This window comes from Dermacentor silvarum, chromosome 3 (genome assembly GCF_013339745.2).
Source record: "Dermacentor silvarum isolate Dsil-2018 chromosome 3, BIME_Dsil_1.4, whole genome shotgun sequence".
Classification (NCBI taxonomy): Eukaryota; Metazoa; Arthropoda; class Arachnida; order Ixodida; family Ixodidae; genus Dermacentor; species Dermacentor silvarum.
Genome location: NC_051156.1, coordinates 87,770,519 through 87,796,600, shown reverse-complemented (window position 1 = coordinate 87,796,600; position 26,082 = coordinate 87,770,519). Strand labels below are relative to the sequence as shown.

Here is a 26,082-nt window from a genome sequence, read left to right as displayed (position 1 = left end):
CCGCTATTTATGGGCCTTTCCTTCTGGATCAGTGTCTTATATTACGCTTTGCTGATTGCCAATGCGCTGTCGGATTGAAAGGATGCCAGTGGATTATCTTGCACTATCGCATAGCATTCCCAGTGCTCCACAATAGCGCCACTTGAACGGTCACTTCCGGGTAGACGTCGATCTTCTATACAGGCTATAAGACTGTGTCGCATGTCTTTTGCAGGGGACAGAAGAAGCCTGACAAAGGGAGAGAATACGCTCAAGTGCACAAGGTAAGCACTGCTTAGATACTCCGTCAACGGCTAACGAATCTGTATGAATGGGCAAACAATGAATGAGAATGACGCGCGTGGAGCGTATGGCAACTGGCCACGTTCCATCGCGATGAAAAGAAACGCGAACAGCGGAGCGCGTGGCCGAAGCATAGCTGAAGGTATTGTTCAGTCATCACCGTTCAGTCATCACCACTGACAGGCGCGCACGTCCGGTTTGATCGCGCTGTGGTATGATGCACTCCCTATACTGCGATATTTTTGTTTCTGTACTGCTTCTCTTTTTTTTTTTTTCAACACGAGAAAAGGGGAGCGCAGTACTGATGACATCGCAAATTGTATACAGTTTACAAACTGTATGCAGTGTACACACAAAGATATCCCAGTATAGGGGGTGCATCACCACACAGTGCGATGACACCGGACGTGCGCGCCTGTCACTGGTGATGATTGGACGGCACGCACTATACCTTCAGCTATGCTTCGGCCACGCGCTCCGCTGTTCGCGTTTCTGTTTATCGTGATAGTACACAAAGTGCAGAATCCTAGGGGTGCAACGGAAAAGGCCGAAGTGAGCTAAAGCATTGGTGTAGGCGTAAGGCTACCTTTTGCGAGTGTACTTCGGGGAGGTGAAAGATGATTAGAATTATCCGACGTTTGAATCAAAGGACTTGTGCACTAAAATGTATCGGGGGGGGGGGGGGGGAGGGGGGAAACAAAGCCAAATCCGATGAAGGGTGGCTGTAGATACGCTAAGGCAAAAGGGCGCATGAAAATATACACTTCAAAAACGAGATCACAAGTAAACATGTCGAAAATAATACGTGAAGAATTATGCTTCCTTTAAAAATATACCTGAAGGAGAGACACAGCGGTAGGACCCGTTGTTTCTCTACGACCTACAGACGACGTTTGAAGGCGTCGTGGGCTTATCGCGAGGGTGTCACTCACGCGGCGCATACGACCTTAGCACTGATTCTGTTTTCGACTAGGCCATGCGCAAGTGTAATTAGTACTATTAGGGTGTCTTTGTCGCCACTGCGTGCGTTTAAGTAGAATGATGCTTATGATAACAAACTATGCAACTAAAAATATATGCATAGAATAGCAGCTCCTCCACAATAGGTTTCGTAATTGGAGACAGCTGTTAGAAAATTAGTTTATTACAGTAATACTGAATCTTCGGCATCACGAGCTATCAAAAAAAAATCACGGCCCGTATTTACAAAAACATCTTACGGTAGAATTATTCGTAATAGCGAATTGCAGGTAATTGTGATAATGGGCATACTATTAAATGCGGTCAGCCAAAAGAAGGAGCACTTAAAAAAATCACAGCATATCCACGGGGTGATGATGATGAGTGGGCGAAGCTCCGGAGGGAATCATCGGATCTCCCGCTTAAGGGGACGCTAGCACAAACGCGTTAGAAACGTGCAGTACTCTCTAGTAAGGGGGAACGTCCACAGCGTCTTACGCAGCCATTTACACATGACGGAACGTGCACCGCGTTTGCCGACGCCATCACATGACTGCTGAGAGAGTATACCCCCCGTATTCATAAACGCTCCTCGACTTGAACTTGACTTGCCACCGCCTTGGGCAGCGCGTTCGAAACGCGTTGAAGGTAAGGCGGAGAGGCCACATCGTCTTACACCAGCTTCTTACACGGCCGTAACGCGCTAGCACAAGCGCGTTAGAAACGCGCTAGAAACGCGGCCTTTCGTTAATGTTGGGTATTTATTGCCATCGTGGTGCGTGTGTCTATGTGCGCTTCGTGGCGTAGTGGGCTAACGCCGCGCTCTCGGAAGCGAGGGGTCCCTGGTTCGATTCCACGCTACGGACACAACTTCAGAATTTTTTTTCTCATTTTTCTCAGATGGTTACACACTACTGGTTACAGACTACTACTACGACGACGGGGACGGAACGGGTGCCGCTATAAGGAGCTTCGCCCCTAAAAAGAAAATCTTTGTGAATTCATCCACAGGTGCCACTCAGGTGAAGGCAGAAAAAAAGATGTAAGAATGAGATTTATGTAACGCTCTCCAAAGCTACTAGGAGGTTTGGTCGTTTAATCTGTTTGAAGTATGGCACATATTTCTCGAGAAGGGCATAAGCTGCGCTCTTATTAAACAGGCAAGCCCATGTATTTTTGGGTGGTTATTTTGGACACTATCGGTATGGAGCGAATCTCCTCCGGAATCTCCCCGTGCCCGATGACGGCGAAACACGTGTGGCGTACCGCCGCTGGTAAGACACGCCGCAGTCAGCGCGACCGCTCTGGCCAGAGTTTTCTCCTCCGCAACAATCACGCGATAGCTTCTGTGCCCACGCGGTCTCTAAAGCAAAACGACCGCCAATTTTCCAACTCCAGTGCGCAGTGCAAGGTGCAGAAACAAACTTTATTTAAAGTGTTGTTACTAGCAGAGGTGGCCGGGCCAATGGAAAACAGCTCGTACGAGTGAGAAGCTTTGTGAATCTGGACCCGGGGTCCATGTTCGCAGAACCGTCTGAATGTAACAGGCATTCGTAAGAACAGAAACAGTGCGTGCGTCTGCCACATGTTTCGTGCACGCCGAGAACCCCTGCGTTGCACTGAGGAGAATTGCGCTTTCAGTACCAGAGCGACGTCGTAGGGAAGCCAGCCATGTATGTGTTTGTGTACAGCATTTAAAATACCGGACAGTTTAGCCAATTTAGGGCCGTAATGAACTGCATATAGTCGTAAGTAAATTTTTCGACAGGGACCAATAATTTGGCCCTTCTCGTTACCCGCCGCTGTTCACGAAACGGACCATGTTCCTTTTCTTCAAAACAGAACAGTTTGCTGGAGTCGATGCAGTTCATTTGGCTCAGGGTGGGGGCACCTGCCGACCGCTTGCGTGTGACGCGCAAATGCATGGCCGCTTCGCAGTCACGACTCTGCTCGTGCAGCGTTACTGCGAGAGAAATACGATTCAGCGCACGGAACTTCGGCGTGCGGACAATGTAGTAGACGACACGAATTCACACCTCCAGGCGTTACTGCGCCTGCGTAGGCATGTCTCTAAAGGCGGCCGTGCTGGCTACACTAGCGTGTTCACCCTAACTCTGATCGTCCCTGTGCGTATGTCGTTCCGTGCCTGAGACGCCCACAGCCAGGTCGTCTTGTCGACTGAAAAAAAGAAAAGAAAAAAGAAACACCCGAAAGATATCACTTGCCTTGGTAAGAAGCCAATCAGTGTTCAAAGTTTCAATTTTCACTTTATTTATTACCTCGCATAACTGTCCAATTTTGACAGATATGAAATACCAAAGGAATATACATAGTAAATTATCGTATTGGGACCTCTTGTCGAGAACATTGCAAAGGAAGAACTATGCAGCGGGCGTTGCGTGTGTGTATGTGTGTACGTGTGTGGGTGTGTTTTGCTTCTGACACTTTATTTTTAATCCTGCAGAATTTACTCACATTACGTCAGTACAGGTGAATCTGCGCAGGCGGACATAATTTGCCAAGAAAACCAAAGGAATTCATTCACTCGTGGAGCCAGTTGCATTAATTGAATTCCTGCTTACCGACTTAACGGCACATATTTATATTGTAAAGTTGAAGGGAACCGTCATAAAAACCTAGTTCCCTGTACGTAGATTTAAAAAAGGCCATATTGACCAAAATAACTGGCGGCATATTATTAGTTCAATTTACCTGATTACGCACGCGGCACCGCAGTGATGCTTCAGACACCCTTGTTGATTGATGTCAGCTATCGGCCAATAGCAGCCGTTTATGGTAATCTTGCATAGGTTACGCCGGCACCGTCGAAACGGGTGAGGAGAAGGCTTTTTAGAAAGGAGAGTGTTTAAAAAAAGAAGGTGACTTCGCGTTCTGCTTGTGAGCTCCAACATTTGGCTAGTATTTTCATAGCAGCATATGGTATCCGCAGCCTGTGCTTTTCCGCCAAGCCCGAGGGGTGGTTAAGGACTCCTCTAATGTTTCGGCGAGCTTACTGATCGATAGTTTAGGACCATACATTTACCAATAGACAAATGGCGCATTCGTGCGGGCATTATGCGGCAGATGCGGTGTACGTTCAAGATACATGGCTGGCAGGTGCAGTCTTCACGGCTGGTAGCAGATCATTGCGGAGGTGGTTGAAACCTTACTAGCACGTAGAGTAGAATGCAAGGTTAATAATATTTCAAAAAGCCGGCAGATCCCACGCCCTGTGAGAATCGATGTTGTGCGAAGCCGTGTGCGGGCAGCCTACCAAGTTAACGAAATGACCATGAGAGCACCAAGAAGCAGGCGGCTGTTTCATGGCCTACATGACACGCATGTCATGACTTTCATGTCACGAGTCCTCAGGAGTCCCTTTCGCTACGCCTAGGAGAACTTAAGGCGAAAGCCCTAGTCATGCTACTGGCTATGACTTGACCATCAACGTTTAGCCTTTTCCTTCACTTAGTAGCACATCCGAACCCTATCCGCTGTTCTTTGAGTGTTTATCTTTTTTTCGCTGAGTCATTGTCAGTTTTGCTGAAGTCATGCTGAAGACTATGACTACTACAATTATCCTTTAGTGTTTCCTTCACTTCACACCCACGTCAGAACCCAATTGAGTGGTTTCTGAGTGTTAATCTTTTTTCGGTGAATCATTGTAATTTTTGCTGAGTCATGCTCATGACTACGACTTCTACCATTGCCCTTTGGTGTTTCCTTCACTTAGTACCCATGTCAGAGCCCATTTTAGTGGTTTTTGAGTGTTATTGTTTTTTTCTGAGTCATTTTGATTTTTGCTGCGTCATGCTGATGACTGCGGCTTCTACCATCATCCCTTAGCGTTTCCATCACTTAGTATCCACGTCAGAACCCATTTCAGTTGTTTTGGAGCGTTAATCTTTTTTGATGAGTCATTGTCATTTTTGCTGAGTCATGGTCACGACTATGACTTCCACCACCTTCCTTCTGTGTTTCTTCACTTAGTACCCACGTCCGAACTCATGTCAGTGGTTTTCGAGTGTTAGTCTTCTTTGGCTGTGTCATTATCATTTTAGGCGGCTGTTTCATGACCTACATGACAGGCATGTCATGACGTTCATGTCATGACCTATCATTTATGTTCGTCATACACACTTGTCATACTATGCCAATTTTAGTACTTACTAAGTTAACGAAATTGGCTACCGGTCCGGGACAGTGGCCTTGGTAAACTCGGCGGTAATGCAGTTCCACTCAACGTGAAAGCTGGGGAAGTGCAAAGCCGCGATTCACCAGTGTTTCCCTTGTGTTTTCCTTGTGTTTATTTTGTTTTATCCTCTGTTTATCTTGTGTTTAGCAATCCCTCATGTGTTTTAACACATGTGTTAAGGCACACGTGGGAAACCGCCACGCACACGGAAACAAACCAACACGCACATGGAGCCAAAGCATTTGCTGCGCGTGGCCACGATCACATGAGATCACATTACACGACTTTCACTATTTTCACGAGTGTCTGCTAATTAATGCGCTTAAGGCTTGGTTATTCCTATCTTTTACATTATTCTGAATCATGTTAGTTTATTTTGAACTGATTTTGATCAATTCTGCACTTGCTTTGACCTTGTTTTTTCGTGTGGCCACGACGACATGAGATCACATAATCGCCCCTAAGCCCCTAAACGGCTTTGCACCTAAAAACTGCAATGTGTATTACCCATGTGCCAATTTCACCATGTGATTATTTCGCCTTCTTCACCGCTCAGTGTCTCGTAGTCTTGTTTGCATTTTCGAATTTTCCGCTTTCGGCTTTCTGAGCAATAGACTTCCAGGAGAATTGAATGCCTTCGTTGTATTAGTAGCACACATGCTCACACCTGTCGATCGGGTGCATGGAAACTTCTTCAGTGAAATGGCGCAACCCAATCTGGCGGATAGGCCATGAACCGAGCGGCAATAGAAACACATAAAAACACATATTGTCAATTTAACAAAAAGGAAAAGGCAGCTGATCCAGCGGTGAAGTCGCAGGCAGCGTCACTTCGTCCGCTTCTTCTTCGCTTGCTCGGTCAGGCTCTAATATACGATACATTGGTAGAAGAGTAAGCACGTGTACGTCAGCTGATATATTATTCCAAGCTGCACCATATCAAAGATAGGGAACGTTTTCAATTATTACAGCAGCGGGTGTCAACAGAAAGAGCGCAGGAGAGTGGAGTGGTTCGCATTTAACGCGCGAAAGAATAGGAACAACGATCGGCGCAGGAGAAGAGAGGCGAGGTCTCTCTGAGGCATTCTTCAGTGGCGGACTTCATTCCGTCTTTGCGAATATATTGGTTAAAATTAAAATTAAATGCGAGGTTTGCCAAAACCACGATATGATAATGAGGCACGCCGTTGCGGGGTACTGCGGATTAATTTTTACCACCTGGGGTTCTTTAGCATGCACCCAATGCACGGTACACGGGTGCTTTTTTTTATTATTTCGCCCCCTTAGAAATGCGACCGCCACGGCCAGGATTAGGTAACGCGCCCTCGGGCTTAGCAGCGCAAACCAAAGCCAGGATGCCACCACGGCGGGTAAGCTAATTGGTTCATCGTAGTTATAGTCAGAGGAACTCACAGCAAAACAAAATTTGACACAAAGTATAATTGTGCGTACTGGAGTGACGAATGAGATGGTCGCGCTAAAATAATAAGCAGTTCAACAGGTACACATAGGCAAGTGGACTGTGCTAGATGTCGACGATGTCCAGCGCTAGAGCTGCGGAACACGTTCGTAGTTTTAAAAATTCTGACTGAATGCTAAGAAGGGAACAGGTTTCAACGAAGTTGATGCAATAACTTTTGCATAAATACGTTTTGGGAAAGTGTCATTAGTGAGACGGGCATCAGCATAAGCATACGAGGGATAATCAACTACCAAGCGGGTAATTACCTAAATATCAGCAGTTAATCATTTCATAGTGTAGGGACACTTGCAACATCGAAGTTACTGGTCTCCAGCTGATTATCATATAACGATTAACAGAATATACAGGAATGCTGAGAAAATCGACGCGAATCCAAGCAAAACCGTTGTGGGTGTGCTCAAGGAATGTCCAGTTAAAATGGATGCGGAATATTGGGCACCACTTTTGAGATGTGTCTTCCAAGGTTTGTCGAAAAATGTATTGGAGCTCCGCTCAGGATGTTTCCACAAAGCTTACCGTTCGCAGTCGGGACACAGCTGCTTGGAGAACTGAAATATCTTGTGAGGAATTTCGGGCAGGAATATGCTATGTATCTATATGTAGATGACATACACTGCTGGTAGCGTAATTCCTACTCACAGCGAAACTTGCTTTGCTTAACCTGCCGAGGTTTGGTATACGCTCGTACGTATAGGTACACTTTCTCGACTAATAGACAACCTCCGCCACTGTGCATGTGCGACTGGATATATGTGTATCGCAATAGACATCTTCAGCCCCTGAGTTTGTGCAGTGGGTGGGTGCCCGTTCTTGGTCAATCCCCCAGGATGGGCATGCGCCACTATGACACAGTAGGTATATAGAATCCTTAGATTTACATACGCTCCCTATTTCTATTTGCATACACCTCACAACAACATTATTCCTTCGACGAGCATCATGAATCACGTTACGACTTGTTACTGCGCTAGTTGTTACATACCTCTTCCCGCCACGTTAGTTTATTGGTTACAGCGTGGCGCTGCTAAGCTCGAAGTCGCGGGTTCGCTCCCGGCTGCGGCGGACGCATTACGATGCGGGCGAAAAGAAAGAACACCGCATATCCACGGGGTGAATGATGATGAGTGGGCGAAGCTCCGGAGGGAATCATCGGTAAACCGTGAATCTTCCGTGTAATTCGCCCAGTCTCGCCGCACTAAATCGAACGATTGACTTCCACCAATGACACGCGCCATATGTGACGTCATTCCTATTTTATAACAGCGCCCTTCATTATAATTGCACCATCTCCCGCTTAAGGGGACGCTAGCACAAACGCGTTAGAAACGTGCAGTACTCTCTAGTAAGGGGGAGAGGCCACAGCGTCTTACGCAGCCGTTTACACATGCCGGAACGTACATCGCGTTTGCCGACGCCATCACATGACTGCTGAGAGAGTATAACCCCCGCATTCATTCATAAACGCTCCTCGACTTGAACTTGACTTGCCACCGCCTTCAACGCATTTCGAACGCGCTGCCCAAGGAGGTGGCAAGTCAAGTTCAAGTCGAGGAGCGTTTATGAATACGCGGGTAAGGCGGAGAGGCCACAGCGTCTTACACCAGCTTCTTACATGGGCCGTAACGCGCTAGCACAAACGCGTTAGAAACGCGCAGTCTTTCGTTACTGTTGGGTATTTATTGTCATCGTGGTGCGTGTGTCCATGTGCGCTTCGTGGCGTAGTGGTTAGTGCCGCGCGCTCGGAAGCGAGGGGTCCCTGGTTCGATTCCGCGCTATGGACACAACTTCCGGAATTTTTTTTCTCATAAAAGTAGACGTGGCTACCTACTACGACGACGACGACTACTACGACGACGACTACTACTACTACATACTACAGAGGAGGGACAGACCCACACCCTAAGGAGCTTCGCCCCTAAAACTTCCGTTCACAAAGATTTACGTGCACGTTAAAGAACACCGGGTAGGCCAAATTAATTCGCAGTCCCGCACTACGCCACGCCTCATAATCAGATCGTGGTTTTGGCACGTTAAAACCTCGGAATTCTAATTTGTTGCTTTTGTAGCGTTAGCTACACTGGCCTAGCCAAGCCCGTTTCGCGCGGCACATCTAGAGCCGTGCTGCGCATGCGCAAGGGTCAGTGATGTCACACGGCATGCGCACCGGAGCCACCGGAGCCGGCACCTCTCGCGCACTCCGCCGCCGCCGCGCGCGGATCACCGGCGCCGGTCTGCGCATTCCAGAGGAGTGACGTCGTAGCCGTGGTAGACGCACTGGCGCCGGCGCGCGCTCGCTGTGCAGTCGCCGTCTGACACTGCGCTGGAGCCGCTGCGCTTCTGACTGGCGTTTGCCAGTGTGGTATAGCCATGGAGGAGAGCGCAAATGCTGCTCAACAGCGCAGAAGAACGGAGAAGCTTGACTGATCGGATCCCGAAGTAGTTGCCTGGCAATTAGCGGTTGAGCGTAGGAGACAACCAGGAAAGCTAAGAATAATCAGCTGAACCTTTGCTAACGCTACGTATATCCTGGCATAGCCGAGCTAAGCCACTGCAACTTTTTTTTTTACTTGGTTCATAAGTGTGGTGTAACAGGACGCTAAACAGTGTGATGCAAGAGCGGAAAAAAAGAGCGTTCTTCCCCTATCCTATCAAGTTCTTACTTTATACTCTTTCGCGTGTCATTACAACATAACAATCATAAATCGCCTTGCTTCTCGTGACACAGACAGCGACAGGCGACACGAGTCCGGGCGGTTGTCATTCACTTGTGCTGCTACAGCGCTTACTCGAGAAGCTTGATCCTCTCCATACAGTCATATATATGGTCTTAAACCCTTCACACCTCCGCCCTACAAGGTGGCTCTGTCGCTTGAAGTCATTACTTCTATGAGAAAAAAATAAAGTAAATACTTGTCTGAATGTGCGCATATGCATACGCATAAACACAGAAATAAGCATAGATTTCAACGTTCTTTTACGAACTGAAAGAAGCTGCATGTGACTTAGATTCCCACATTGCGTTGAATAGGCATGTTTTTTAGCTCGATGGGTCATGAACACTGACCAGCTTCCGTTCGATAATCTCGATGCGTGTTTTGTAGAACTGAACCAAAGTTCACTTACTTTATATTAGCTATTTACACAGTTACACACAGATTATTAGCTATAAGTGATGTTCGCCGCTCTTTCTACGCGTTACCCGGCTGTTGAAGCTGCATAGTGTTGGGAGGGGAATGTTAAAACGCTTACGTATTTCAATATCGGCGCACGTTGGCGAGCCCAGTGTAATCAAGTTGAACTTTCATGATTATGTTTCATCACACATTTCGACATGCAACTGCACAAAAGAAAGAAAATACTGCTTAATTTAATCGGTAAGGGTAATAATGATGGGTCTAACATAAAGACACTTTAATGGCACCAGCGCGAGCTCATGACAAGACAACAAAACAATTGAATTGACTAGAAAATACAAATCTTGAAGTAACGTCGAAAAACCATAATATAATGCAAAGTATAATAAATATGGTATACTGTGTGAACAAGCAAGTTGCAGCCAAAGCAGTTAATCCAGAGCACTGAGCTATGGCACCTGCCGTGGCCGTAGGTTCTAGGACTCAATTGTTTATAGTCACTGCAAACTGCCAAGAAAATAACGCCGCTCTCTGATCAACAAAACTTTATCCCGTCGGTTGACGCCCCTAGTGTGATGTACAGTCGTGAAAATGCGTTTTATCGGCTTCATTTGCTTCAATGCTAAGCATACAAACGTGGCGGCGCAGGTGGAAGCAGGCGAAGGCGCCGAGCGGTTGCCTGCACCGCCACGCCAAAGCACCGCCGATGCAGCCGAGCCGCCCAAGCCTCCGGTTGTGTCACTGCCGAGTTACGACGCAGGCGCCCCGGGTCCCGTGCCACCCGCCGACGCTCCCATCGCGCGACAGCAAAGTGCGACTGTTGTGCACGCGGCGCCGCCACCACAGCAGCTGCCGCCGCCGCCGCAGCCACAGCCTCCGCCTCAGCAGCAACAGCAGCAGCAACAACAACAGCAGCAACCAAAACCTGTGACAGCGCCGCTGGTGCTTAGCCTCGAACAACAGGCTGCAGTGCTGCCGGCCGAGCCGGAGGAGAAGCCTCAATCCAAGCCTGAGGCTAAAAAGAGCGAGACCGCGCCGCGCAAGAAGGAAGAGCCCAAGGAAAAGTCCGAGGCCGCTGAGAAGAAGCCGGAGAAGCCCCACAAGGGTGAGGCCAAGGTTTTGGAAGGAAAAAAGGACTCCGCTTCCAAGGAGCTCCGCAAGGCGGCCCCCATATCGGAGCCCTCGCTCGTTCCCAAGGAACTGTCGAAGACCAAGGATGCCAAAGGGTACGTGTCCCCCGATAAAAAGAAGACCGATTCGCTAGCGGACGCCAAGGGCGACAAGAAGGGTAAGGACAAGCACCAGGGCAAACACAGCGGCAAGCACGGAGGCAAGCAGGAAGCGGACGCCGCTTCGAAGACTGCGACATCCGACGTCGCCGCGACGCCGTCGACCGCCATGCCTCCGACCGTGAGTGAGCCGACATCGGCCACGACCTTCCCGCCTTCGACCGCTGACAGCAAGGAAAAAAAGAAAGAGAGCAAGGAGAAGAAGTCCAAAGACAAGAAGAGCAAGAGCAAAGACAAGAAAAGCAAAGGCAAGGGTAGTAAAGAGAAGAAAAAGAAGAAGGGTTTCTGTCCTTGGCTAAGCAGCAAAAGCAGCAAGAGCAGCAAGAGCACCAAAGGGAAAGGGGGAGGCAAGAGCAAGGAATCCGCCGCAAAGGAGACGATCGGCAAGAGCGAGGCCAAGACGACGGAGGCCAGCAAGCACAAGTCCAAGAAGGCCAAGGGCTCCTCCAAGGAAGGCAGCTCGAGATCCAGAAGCAAAGAGAAGGCTGGCAAGGATAAGTCCAGCAAGGAGAAGGTGGGCAAAGGAAGCAAGGAGAAGGCTGACAAAGGCAGTAAGGAGAAATCGAGCAAGGAGCGTGCCTCCAAGGAGAAGCACAGCAAGGAAAAGAGCAGCAAAGAGAAACACGGCAAGGATAAGCAAAGTAAAGAAAAGCAACAAAGCAAGGAGAAACACCGCAGCAAGGAAAAGCACGGAAGCAAGGAAAAACACAACAAGGACAAGCGGAGCAAGGAGAAGCTGAGCAAGGAGAAGTCGACCAGCAAGGAAGGCAAGAAGGGCGGCAGCAAGGAAAAGATCAAGAAGAAGAAGCACAGCAAGGAGAAAAAGCCCGGAGAGTCCAAGTCCGAATCGGTTGGTGGCGGAGGAGGGGTAAGCAATAAGCGTGACGCCCCTGTGAACGCATCGAGGTCGAGGAAGCCTTCAGCGGAAGGACCTGGAGGCGGCGGGCCGAAAAGCGGCTCGAAGCACGGCATGTCGAAGTCGCACGAGCGCTCGTCCCGCAAATCGCACTCGGGGTCGAGCAGTCATGCCAAATCATCCGGCAAAAGCTCGAAGTCCACTGTTCCCAAGCGCAAGCCCGACAAGGACAGGGGCAGGTCGGACCTAGGCGTGGCGGGCAAGAAGTTCAGCTCTGGGGGCGTCCGACGCAAGGCACGTAGCGCTAATAGGCTCTCTTCGGGTGGCGGTGGCTCCGACTTGTCGCTCGTCGTCGGCAAGACGACTTCCCGCACCGACCGGGAGAAGCGTCGCCGGCGCCTGTCTAAGGTGCCTCACCGGGCGCGTTCCGAGACGCCGCACACGTCCGACCTGAGCTCCAAGGCGTTCGAGTACGCCGCCGTCGGCGACCAGCAGCTGGTGGTCGCTCTGCTGGGAGGTCTGGCAGCCGACTCCAAAGGCGCTAATCTTGAGAGTACGTACAGCGCGCCATGGTTCCTGTGCGTGCCATTTACGTAAAACTGAATAGGCCGAGTCAAAACTCTACGTTTGAGGCGCCAGACATAAGCCTTTCTGAGCGAGCAAGAGTCCGCTGTAAAATTCATACATGCTTTATGTACATCGGTCAACTTTATTGAACTGTTTTATCGTACCTCTGTGGGCGGAATCTTTTATAAACTGAACGTTAATCATTTCGTAGTCATAGAGGCTTGTTATATTTGTAATCTGCAACGACTAAATTTCCCTAAACTAAAAGTGGTATTTTAATGTCCCACGTGATTCATAAGTAGCATTTTGATCTTGGAGTAAATCGACAGATCGTACGTGACCGTGATACAAGGTAGTTGACTAATTTATCAGCGAGGCATTCTTCCTGGCGGTCTGCCAAAAGGGTAATGAGTCGGGTAAGTTAGAAGGCGGACCATGAGATAGCAGGTTGTCTCTTGCTCCACGCAGATGATGTCTGACGTGAATCACTTAATCAGGTTTTGCCGTCATGTGCTGCCATGTGTGTTCATCCTTGTGTTTCATTGAGGTCGGTGCAGTGATTGCTTTCTCGAAAATACGTGGGAAGCAAATCTAATTATTAGAAAAATAAAACGACTTTTTTAGACTGAAGGTTACCGGTTATATTGGGATAATTGCTGGGCCCTATGTGATTCTGACGTGTCTGTTCATTTTCTTTTTGTTTTCTCTCCGCTCAGGTGCCGCCATTTTCTCATTCGGGCCCCAAGAGAACAAATGGAAGGTTGTGGGCAGGATGCCAAGGCCCCGCTACGGTCACCAGGCTGTCATACATCAGGATTATATTTATGTTGTGGGTGAGTCGACCCGAAGACAGTTAACACATATGCAATCACGAATGTATGCATGGTGACCGAAGTTTGGATGTTGCAAGGTGGCCGTCACTGTTATCTTCATTCATGATCGTACGTCGACAAAGCGTCAGGCACCTAATGGTTCATTCAACTGGTTGCTACCGCACTCCAACTCGTCTTGTAGCGATGATGCAGAGCCCTCTCGACATTGGAGCCAGAGAAAGGCTGCCCCAGCCAAACGTTCAGTATCCCCGAAGCAATCGGAGTAGCCACATCTCGACATTCTGTCGAATTATCGGTTGCTCTCACAGCTCGACGGTGGTAGCGCTTCCGAGCGCTCTGAGTTGAAGCACGGCGCTTCGAATGAACCAGGCTAATGTGTTCCAAGCATTCGATTTCAACCAGCCGAATTTAAACCGCACCTCGAGAGCGTTCCAGAGCGCTCTGAATCTAGCAGTCGAATGTACCATTAGTGTCCATGCGCACTTATTCTGTGGCTACGCGTGTACCAGTTCCAGCCATGGGCACTAGCGATAGCATGCTCAACATGATCTCTGCTCGCCCTAACATGGTGAGTAGACAGCGATGTGGGGAATCCTGACAGCATTGCCGAATCGGTGATGGTGAGACAGGGAACATGGCTTGAGGTTGCCTTTTTCATTGTGCTCATGTGCATAATGTCATTGTCGGGAAACCTCCTCAGCCGTTCGGCGTCTTAACAGGTGACATTCAACAAGAGAACAAGTTCTTAGGCAATTTTTTTTGTACATAACACACAAACAGCGGTATAAAATAACAGGAAAAACATGAGAATGAGAGATTTGTCGTCAGTCTATAGTTAACGCGCTGCTGTCGCACTATGAGTAGCTTTCAACTCATCTGGGATATCTTCTATGTGCATGTCTAACTAAGTTATTGGAAATGCGCACCACTGAATGAGACATTTGCTCCTGCATACTGCGAGAAGTTTATTTAGCAGCCTAGCTGTCGGGAAACCATTTTTGCAGCAATGTGTGTCCTGCTGTTGCCGTTTCGGAAAGAAACAGCAGCAATGGGGTAAATTAGTGCGGGCTACAAAGGAATGAGAAAGAAAAAAAGAAAGAAAGAGAAAGAAACGGGAGCTGTTTCACAGTGACGTCCCGTTTCATAGAAAAAGAGGAGCCATTGCACTGAACGGGTGGAGATGTGCCCTTACAGTCTCACAGCTAAAATCAACGGGCTGTACTGCGCTAACCTTTGATAAGCCGTGGCTTTAATGACGGAACCCAGCTTGTTTTTTTCTCAGTCGGTATGTATCCCAAGCAATGGGCTACTAGGTGAACGCGCGGCATTCTCAGAGGTGATGTAAAACGTTTGCGATTACGGTAATAGAGCTCAGCCGACGCCAATTAAAAGCCGCCGTAGTAATTGGACTATGTATAACTGCAGAGCGAAGGCCTCTTGCAGCGCCCTCAAATTACCGCTGTCTTGTGTTAGCCTACTTGATAATTATGCGCCTGCAGCTTTCCTAATCTGATCACACCATCCCAACCTACGCGGCTATCAATTGCGTTTGCATTTCTTTAGCACTCATTGTAATACTCCAATGGAGCACGGGCTCTATGCATTATATGACGAGCGCAACCATTCTTAGTCCTCTATATTTTAAGTATACATATATCCGTTATGTCAGTTCCCTATAGAGACCACACTGTGAAAGCTTACGCATATATCTCCTCCTAAAAGTAAATTGATCGCATACCTTTTCCTCCCCTGTTTTGCTATGGTCAGCAAACCAGGCTTCATTAGAGATCCGCACCGATATTTGTTTATTACCACCTCGAAACTTTGCACCGTACGTTTTGCATTACTCGGAGCACTCGAAGAGCTACCACTCAGTGCAGCTTTGGCGCCATTTATTTTCCACGTCCTTGCAGGTGGCTTCGAAGTTGGCAACGACGCCAGCCAGCTGGCCACCGCGGCATGCCACCGGTTCAGCCTGTCCAGAAGCTGCTGGGAGACCATGGGCAGCTTGCGACGCGCACGCTGCCATCACGGCGTGGCCGTGATACTCGGGAAGGTGTACGCAGTCGGTGGACAGTCCGTGGACGAAGGGTACATCTGCGTTCGCAAAAAGGATATTGCAATGTCTCAGGAAAAAAATAAACACTATAGTGTATTTGGTAGCTCTCGTTCAAGTGCGAAGCAGCAACCGTGACAGCTATAGCGCATTACCCGTTATAGGGCTTAGTAGCATAGTCGCGTACTTGGGACAGGTATAATTCGTAGAGAGCATGCACAGCACCATGCAAACGTTCTGCCTTTGAAAAACACGGATTTCGCGTTTTTGTTTTCTCTAATCTGACTTGCTCGTCTTATGGCATGCTTGTGTTAGCATATTGTTATGTCCTGCGACCTCTTAGCACACACTAACCTCCTCTCTCGCGAGACAGTGCTCGTCTTTGCAGCAGAAGCAAGGGAGATGTTATGTCTTTAGGGGCCACTGGGAAAGAACGGATAACAGCCCTACGATGCTTTTGAATACTTGCTTATTAAGAAATTACGTGGCATGTTGACACTTTGCGCGCTCACGCATAAGCTGATTCATATTCTTTCAAAATTTCAACTTTGTGGCACGTTATGCTCTTTTGGAACATTGGGCAATATTCCTGCGTGGTTCATCATATATGCTTGTAAAGCTGCGGAACGCATACATGGATAATTTTCTACAACGGGCTTGCACTCTTTAAACAGTCAGTACACGTCATCCATAATGTGGCCTCCGTTCATATAATTGATACCACATTTAGTTGAAGCGTGTTATATAACACCTCCAAAGAGACAGGAAACCGTGGTTTAGCAATTTTCATTTAGCCCCTCATCGACCGACACAGTTTCAACATTTGCCTGCACATCACCCCTATAGCATGGCCCGATTCTGTCTAAATATAGGCTCGCTGATTGACCTAGGAATTTCACAAAACACCGAAAACTAGTATATAATGTTTTCAAACGCTTCTAGTCGCACTAACAGTTTCGCTGTAAAAGTGCACAGGAACCATTGGGGGATGATTGTCTAAGCCAGGCGATAGTTTCGTTGCGTAAAACTATATTTAAAATATCCGTCGTTTATCCTTCATAATCCCGTAGTTTCTATTGGATATCGCAGTAGATTTTTAATGCATAAGAGAAGCATTCAGAAAGCTTCTATTTCATAAGACTGCTTAGGATTGGTCGTTGTTTCACGTCCGCCGCTCATCATTGAAATTAGCGGATTAACCAGACGAATTCCGCGGCGATGGCAGGTCGCATACGGGGCTTACGTTACGTTAGATGAGTTGTTCGGACAAATGTACTAGGCTAAAGCAGTAAGACAGGCAGAAAGTGACGCCGAAATAAAGTTCTCCCACCAGAGGTCCCGAATGCCATTTTATCTTGCTCTGTGCACTGAAATCACGCTTCTTCTAGGTTTCACCGCAGAATGTGTGCGACGTGAAAATTCGGTTGGCATAACTTTCGCTGTGCGTTAATGATATTGCAAGAGATTTATCCAGTACCACTGAAGATAGAGGCAAATGCTCTCGACTTCCGCAAAGATCGCACGTAATCGTAAATTAATTTTTAGTTGCCGACAGCGTGTCTGGTTTTACATTTAGTGCGGGATTATAAAGACAAAAAAAAATACTTCCGCTCTGTGGGCACAGTCGATGCTGCGGCGTTCTTTCCAGTTCACGTCCTCGCAGGGGCCGAGGGCAGTCTCACTCTTCAGTTTTACTTTAAGTTCATGTATGTGGCAAAGTGGCACCTCTCGCAACATCTCCAATAGAGAGAGAGAGAGATTGATTGTGGAGGGTAAGGTGCGATATTTTCTGCAACCCTTTTGGCAGCATGACTCAGCGCCTTGGGGAATGAGACACAAAGAGGGGAAAGAAAAGAGATGGTCGTGGTGGCCACAGAGCCCATGACAGCCGACGCGCTCGTGCGAGTGAAGCGCTGTTAGGTGCCACTGCAACGTGTGCCTCGCATAGTCGATGGGCGTTACAGCGATCCTGACGGGAGTAGTGCAGGGGTGTCCGCCTCCTTGTATCCCTAGACGCCGACACAAGAGGGGAGACATTGCAGGACAGCTCCAAGCCACTCGAAACAAGGTCGCCAAGCTTTTCCGTCAGGAGGGCGACGCCAAAGCCAGTGGTCTATGCCGGTTGAGGAACCAAGAGCGCGGACCGTGAGTCGCAGGGGAGCCTTCATACACACACACGGCGTAGGCGAGCATATGAAGGCATCCAAGCCCAGGGATCGCAACCTCCACAAAGGAAGACGCATCGTTCTATATTCGTCATTTCTCGTTTTCAAGCCCTTGCCAGCGCAACGTAAGCATGAATTGTTTAATGCGCACACGTCACATACCCACGCACCTGTTTGGCTGCTAAGCAAGAGGTCGCGGTATCAAATCCCAGCCACGGCGGCCGCATTTCTATGGGGGCGAAATGCGAAAACACCCGTGTACTTAGATTTAGGGGCACGTTAAAGAAACCCAGGTGTCCCAAATTATTCCGGAGTCCCCTGTTACGGCATGCCTCATAATCAAGTCGTTGTTTTTGCGCGTAAAACCTCATAATGTTTTTTCACCAGGTTCATGGACTCAGTGGAGGTGTATGACCCAGACCTGGACCGATGGTCGGAGGTGACGCCTCTGTGCTGCGCCCGCATGGCAGCGAATGCGGTCGAGTTCCGCGGACAGATGTACGTCGTCGGCGGCCTCATGATGGTTCCCGGCCACAAGAGAAAGGTTTGCATCGTGCCCGACACCATGTGCTTCAATCCGATGGACGACACGTACGTGCCCTACTCAAGCAGTAATGTTATGTCGGCTCATTGTTATAACTTGTGACTCATTTTTACCCTGACATATGTTATATATCGTAGTTTTAGTATGCCAGATGTAGAGATCTCGGGGACGTTTTGTGCCAGCTTTCCATTTAATCGCAGAAGCCAAAGTGGAGGCTTTCTTAACCGTAGCTTAATTGAAGGACGCGGGACACATCGTTTTTAATCGTGCTCGAATACTGGTGACAAACGTATGCAAGATTCGTCGAAAAGGTTGCGGATGTTAAAGCGGAACTGGGATTCTGATGGTGGTTATGTGTATAATTACATACATTCGTGAAATCAGTCGCTACCGAACATGTTTTAACTGTCACCGTCCTGGGGCCGAACTCACTGAGATTTCACTGAAAAGTTTGCTTTGCCCTTGGCTGGCTGCTTTCGATAATACGTCCCGCTTCAGGGTTGGCTGAAATTTGCTCTTGCGAACAATTCTAGAGAGCTTTTTATGAATTCGGGCCCTGTTGTTTAGCCTCATTTAAGCACTTCCATCTTTCCGTTTAAGGAAGCTTTGGCTTTATAGCGAGATTCCTTTCTGTAATTTGCCAGTTCCTTTATACGTTTTCATTTATGTCTGGATGGAGTTGACTATCGCTTTTGCACAGTTGCTCTTCCAAGGCACAGACGTGAACTCTAAATGTATTACTGCAGTTGGATCGATCGTGAAGCGACCTACGTTTGTTTTATGCCATCAACATGACTTTATTGCATTCATGCAGTGAAAGAAATTAAAGACCTTGGTTATTACATTTTTTTAGTAAAATACATGTTTTATACGATAACATATCGTTTGGTTTAACTCTATGCGACACCCGAGTGCTGAGCTGACGTAGAAAAAAAATACGATGCGGTTTCAACGTGTGCGAAACATCAGCGAACATGCCGCGCAGTTTCATAGCGCGTCGTGTACGTACTAGGTGGCACCACAAGGCGTCCCTGCCCCTGCCCGTGTGCAACTGCTCACTGGTGGCTCACCGCGGCCGCCTCCTGGCTGTGGGTGGCTTGGTGCGCGCGCCGGCAGAGGCGTCGCCGCATCAGCAACCCATGGCACCCATCGGGGACGTGCTCGAGTACTCACCAGCCAACGACTCGTGGTCACGCCTGAGCGTCATGCCAGTGCGAGCACATAGCGTGGGACTCGCGTCGCTCGGTGAGTACTGTATTAACTCCTACGCATATCCAAGTAGTAGAATGGTGGAGCTGAAGGTATACCGTGAGCATACTTCTTAGATCACTGAGTGGAACGTAAGTTTGGAGGGAATCGCAAAATTAAGATTTTTCAATAAAACGTGTAAGCCTATATTAAGAGTGGTGTCGCTCACGTGCAGGATGTTGCTCATCAATCTCCGCTTCGAGTGCATGTTCACAAAATAACAATAGGTAAAACTTAATATTGCAAGTAAAATTTTGCATAATTACACATCTCGAAAACATGTCACTGGAACTTGTGCAAACAATAATGCCCAATCAGCGAAGCGCACAACAATAATCTATATCCATATACTAAAAACGTAAATGACTTTAGAGTAATTTCGGTGTTCGTTCAGACTTAAGCTTAAAAGGTGAAGGCCCACGTACACGTGAGCCACATAATGTGTGCGTGGTCACGTGCGGTCATGCGTTTAACGTACACCGGCGCGCATTTGAGTGATGTGGTGGGAACAGCACCAAGCGCACCCAGAGCAAGAGCCTGCTCGTGTGTTTTACAGAATGAGCATCTTTAGCCAGCGCAGCTTGCTGAATGAACTCTCTAACTTCTACGCACAACCCACTGAGTTTCTTATGGCTGAGCAAACGGCGCAGATACCGTTCCGGCAACCCACTTTTTTAACGTGTGCGATAGCTGATAGGTGTAACTGCGACCTTCCCATATCTGGTCCCGCTGTATCACGTTTCTGTTCTCACTTAATTCATCTTCGTGCATGCTTAACGTATAGCACACAATCACGTTGTCTGGCGTATTTCAGTATATGCTCGATTATGTCATACCTTAGCAGCTGTTCAGATGCCGTTTGTACTTAGCGCCCGACTTCGAGTAGAGCTTATCGGGGAATCGAGACATAGCATTATAGTTTCAATTCAAAATGATCGGCATAATATGTCATTTCCCTTTTCACGCTGGCACACGTGCTAGTGACTGGGACGCTATCTCCATGTAGTAGCCGCGCAGCACCCGCCGTAGTGTCGCCAGGCGAGGACAGGACGCCCTGGAAATAACTGTACAGCATTCGACTTAGCAGGGTATTGGTACGCAGGCGATGACATCTACATCCTCGGCGGTCAGTTAGCGGACGATGCCGCAGCAGCCACGAGAAATGCCTACCGCTACAACCCAGTGACCGACCGCTGGGTGACGCTGCCACCGCTGCCTATGCGACTGAGCCAGGCGTGTGCCGTCACCGTCAGAAGGCACGCGTTCAAATGACGCACACGCCGAGATGTTCGTGCTCATTGCGTCGTCGTCGGCCAACCGAAATTTAATAAATTTCTTGCAAGGAAAAATATTACTGTGCGAGTGCGGCTGTACGATTTCCTAGGTATTTTTTGATCGATGCCAATACCAACAATGTGGGAACATAAGCACACGATTGTAAATTTTGTGGGGGACTGGTTAACCTAATCCAGCGCCCGCTTAAAGGGCCCCTCTTCAAGGCCAAACAAAAATTTTAGTGGGGCCTGATGAGAGCGTGATAAAAAACATTGGAACTTGTAATGCGGCGGGCAGAGAACGTTCGCGCACAACGTCCGCAAATAAAATGATAGCATTCCTCACATCTCCTCTGCGTTGCCATGCAGCCAGGAGATGACCTGCACGGTCAGCAAAGACATTCCTTCCATTTGCTTCGAATAGAGTCCATCCGCAAGTGACATTCCTTCCTAGCATTCTCCCATGCGGACGCCGTGTGCCAAGGGACCCGGAGAGGGGGGAGGAGGAGGGTTGCGGCTGAGGTGGAGGAAAGGCACATACTTCTGCAGCCCTAACGGAAGGATGGCTCAGTGTTCGTGGGGAGAGGTAAGTGGGGCGAAAAAGGGTAGAATAATGAGGGAAGGGTTGGAGAGGGAAGGTGGAGTCACATAGTTGGACTGGCAGTGGCTAGCGGACCCCTAGAGTCGGCTGGACAGCGAGGTGCCCTCCAGGAAGTCGAGGGCGGCCTTGACGACGTGGCTTTGGTGGCGGGTGAGGAACATTCTCCTCACCCGCCACTCCATGGGGGCAAGCCTCCATTACAGCGGAGGCCTGCCTCAGGCCTCCATTACAGCGGAGGCCTGCCCCCAGAGGCAGGCCTCCGCTGTAATGGAGCCTGCCTGCCTCCCCAGAGCCTGCCTGCCTCCCCATGGAGGCAGGCAGGCTCTGACCATCCTGAGGCTAGCAGCGAGTTTTGCTCGTTGCATGAACTGGGCAGTGGCCAGACTTGTACGTAAGGAATTGCATGTATATAATTATAATCAATTACGTCTTTACGGGTAATTACGGGTAACTTGTAATTTAATGACTACTTTGTTTATTAGTTTTTCAATCATTATTTACATGTAACCAATTACATTTTTGCCTCAACAACCTATAACAGGCGATACAGCTTTAAACACTAGAACTTGCCGGGAACTACTCAGTCGATATGGATGAAAACACGTACATGGGTTACCTCCTTCATACCATCAGTGTTCTGCAGCATACGCCTCGATGATCTGAACGTGATAGTCTTGCAGATTTTTACACTTCTGTTGGAAGTCCGGCATCTAAGCTTTTCTGTTATACGTGCTCTCTCGTTTAACGGAGACTCAAGTGACGAGGTAAATAGTTTCCGTTTATCAGGCGTTCCATTTCCTGAGAGATTGAGCTCAAGAGTACACAAGATGCTCTTTCTAAAGGGGCAGACACTTTATTGCCCACAGGTGTAGCAGATCTAATCTTACAAAGTTTTTACTTGCCCGGAGGCGCTGACAAGAGATAGTAGCACAAATCATACTTACAAAAAGAAGGAAAGGAGTCATTTAGTAAAATAAATTAGCCGTTTCATGCGAAATAAACACTCGTCTCCAGCGTGAGCACATTGTGCGGGTGCTTCTGTGCCGCCATCGGAAGCGCTAAGCAAGCTTGCAGTTCACTGACATACTCAATCTCACAAAAAAAAAAAACAGGAGCCACGACCGCGGTAAAGCCACACTAACCACGGACAGTTCAAGTCGCCTTGGATATAACGAGCGGAACTAGCGAGGAAGCTCGAAAAGGAAAGAGGCGAACAGGGAAGCCTCTCGCGTTGCCACCGAGATCGGCCAGTCAGCTTATTTCTCCGTAATATTTTCAGTTCCGTTTACGGTACTAAAATGTGGTTCCGTTTTTTGAACATTTTTTCGCATTGTCCTCTTGCAGAAGCAACGAAACAGAAGGCTGTTCCGTTTAAGCGGCAATTCTGTTTATGCGATTTTAGTTTATCGAGATCCTACTCTAACAAATGTATTTGTCTCTATTTCAGAAGCGCTAGGCGGCCTTCATAGGCGGTGAGAGCTGCTGCAGAAGTTTTATTCGCTTAGTGCAATCGATGACTCCTCTGATATAGGCAGGCAGGTTTTGGCATGTAAACGCATCTGTTCCTTTGTGAGTTGTGACTCCCATACAACTATTTTTGTGATTGTAATACACCAAGAGTACATATAGGATGGAATATTATTGTTACGTTGCGAAAATCAAGGAATGGCACGTGAATATATATTTACAATGTTTACAAGAAAGGCAACGATACGCAAACAAGATGGCTGCCGATGTCGATTTCACCTCGGACACGTCAAACTGTCTTCTGTCGTTGTCGCCACTCTTGGTTGCGCCGTAACACATCCCCGGCTCTAAAGGCCGCGCCTCGGCGTTAGTTTTAATGGAGGTTAACTAGCGGCAAACTAAGGCTTCAGTCGAGACATGCACAACGTCAGTGGGGACACGCGAGTCCAGCGGAGCGATCTCGCAGTTAACATCACCAAGATAACGCAATACCGCGTAGGTCCCTGTGTAGCGCGGCAGCAACTTTTCGAACGAGCCGATGCGGCGACATGTTGTCCGTAGGAAGACTACGGAGCCATGGAAAAATCGAACCTCCCGGTGACGGCTGTCATTCCGGATCTTCTGCATGGCCTGAGCCTGAGACTCAGTGAGCCGGGATCTGGCAACCTGGCGTGCCGTGTGAGCCCGGGCGAAGACGTCTTGAGCATATTCAGTAGGAGGGTTCGTCGAGGAACGAAGGATGTCAAAGGGCAAAGTGCGGGGGCAGCCGAACAGAAGGTTAAAGTGTGAAAAGACAGCGGTCACATGACGGAACGAATTGTATGTACGCGAAGGTCTGCGAAGGGTAACGTGTTATCCCAATCATGGTGGTCGTCAGAAACGTACACAGACAGCATTTCTTTGAACATGCGATTGAGCCCCTCCCTGAGTCCATTTGTCGGCTGTTTGTGCTCGGCAGAACAGGAACAAAGTAGGTCTTCAACAACTCGGGACAAGAATGGTGTGGCCGCGATCAGTGAGGAACAGCAGACGTGTGCCGTGAGGGTGGATGGCGTCAGGTAAAAGGAAACCCGCCACTTCCGTTGCACCGCTTGTGGGCAAAGCTCGCGTGATCGCGTACCGGGTCGAGTAGTCAGTTGCGACACTTATTGCCAGATTTCGTCGTCGGAAAAGCGCCAAGAAGGTCGAGACCGATGCGAAATCGTTCTGAGGGCACATCGATGGGCTGAAGGCGTCCATCGGGCAGCACAGCAGGTCTTTCTTGCTGCGCTGGCAGAGCGCACAGGCTGCAGAGTAGGGGAGCATGGAGTGGTACAGGCCTACCCAGTAGAAACGGCGTCATGCGCGGCCGTACGTACGTGAAACGCCACGGTGGCCTGCAGTACATGCGTCATGCGACTGCTCAAACTGATGTCCGGAGATGACGTGGTACAACGAGTAAGAACTCTGGTCCCTCACGGCGTAAGCTCCGACTGTAGAGAACGTGGTCGCGGAGTGCGAACATGTGAAGGGCGGGCTCGCAATGTCCAGAATTGAGCCGAACCATGAGAGCACGCAACCAGTTATCACGGCGTTGCTCATTGCGAATGTCACGGAGATCAGAAATGGCCAGGACGCAAGCGTTGGTGTTGTGCGCATCATTTTCAGACTGGCCGACAGGATGACGCGAGAGAAAGTCGGCGTCCTTGTGCAAACAACAAATTAATAATCTTGGTGCCGGTGCGCCCACAGACCCAATCGTCCAGTGGGTTGTTCAAGTGACGAAAGTCAGCGCAAGGCATGGTGATCGGTCACCACGGGAAATGTGCAGCCATACATGTAGGAGCAAAATTTGGCTCCAACTAAGGCCAGGCGGTTACCGCTCAGTAATTGAAGAATTCCTTTCGGCGGGTGACAGGCCGCGGCTGGAATACGCAATTACGCGCTCTGCGTTACGCTGCCACTGAACGAGTACAGCCCCAATTCTATGGCTACTGGCATCCGGGTGAAGTTCAGTGGCGGCAGATGGGTTATAATGAGCCAGTAATGGGGGAATGTTAGCAAGCGTGCGAGGGCGGAGAATGCTTTGGTTTGAGCATGGCCCCATGCGAAAGCAACGTTATTCTTAGGTCGGTGGGTGGGCGAGCGGCGCAGGCAAAATTATGTATCAAACTGCAGAAAGATGAGCGTAGTCCAACAAAGCTTATTACGTCTGCGGTGGAAGACGGAACAGGCAAGCTCTGGACCCGGCAAAAATTTCGACTAATCAATTATTCGATGAAAAACGCTACATCAAATGCGATTAACGGTTAAAATGATGAATGATAAATTCTTAATCAAATAAAATTTATCGACCATCCTTATACTTCTTGTTTCACAAATTTCACAACATGCCTTATAGATTTACGATTTGTCATTGCAAACATGCCAGCAGTGTTTGCTGTATGTGCTGACTTGCTGCACCAAATTTATGCCTTTACTGTTTTTTCTTTTTGGTATTAGTTTTTGCTGACCTGTCTCACTGCCATGTGTTGTCAGAGGGTTGAGAGCTTTCAATCCGTTTCTTTACGGCTTCTTGTCAACCTCCTCCATTGTTAAATGGGAAATAAAGCTTCACTCGTTCCTCCAAATAGACGCCGTCAGGAACAGGCGGACACGACATTGGAGTGACGCACGTAGTGTCTTGAGGCAACTAGCTTTCCGGAGAGCATAAGCGTGGTTATGCGACTGGTGGACTATAGCAGCCGTGGAGTAAGTCAAGCTGAATGACACTAGACGTAGTCAAAGGGGTCTGAATGGGACGATAAGAAGTCTAAGGTGAGTATAACGTCGCAAGTGCATTGTTCCAAAATCACAAACAAAACAGTGGTTAGGTACCCTGCGATGCCACTGCGAGCAGTGCACTTACCAAACACGGTTGGCGTTCCTTCGTCGGCTGCAGTGGGTGTGAGGACTTTGTTCAGCTGTCAGCGCATTAGGCACTCATCACGGATATGTGCGCGCCAGTGTCAATGAGTACACGGACACTGATGCCATCGGCTACAACGTCCGTCTAGTCGTGTTTCGTGGGCAAAGCGATCAGGCGGGTTTGCGGTCGAGTCATCAGTGCAGCGTCACCTCCGGGAGCTGCATCGCGACGTTTTCCGGAG

General features: G+C 48.7%; 1 protein-coding gene across 1 annotated transcript in view; it reads left to right on the top strand.

Moving 5' to 3' along the window:
• Positions 1-20,951, top strand: part of LOC119444533 (uncharacterized) — a 39,277-nt gene extending 18,326 nt beyond the window's left edge. The window contains exons 6-12 of the mRNA XM_049663409.1: positions 215-263; positions 10,703-12,752; positions 13,483-13,599; positions 15,513-15,690; positions 18,208-18,411; positions 19,377-19,609; positions 20,715-20,951. Coding sequence (XP_049519366.1) covers positions 215-263; positions 10,703-12,752; positions 13,483-13,599; positions 15,513-15,690; positions 18,208-18,411; positions 19,377-19,609; positions 20,715-20,884 — 3,001 coding nt within the window. The 3' untranslated portion in view covers positions 20,885-20,951. The remainder of the gene's footprint in view (positions 1-214; positions 264-10,702; positions 12,753-13,482; positions 13,600-15,512; positions 15,691-18,207; positions 18,412-19,376; positions 19,610-20,714) is intronic.
• Positions 20,952-26,082: the final 5,131 nt, after the last annotated feature.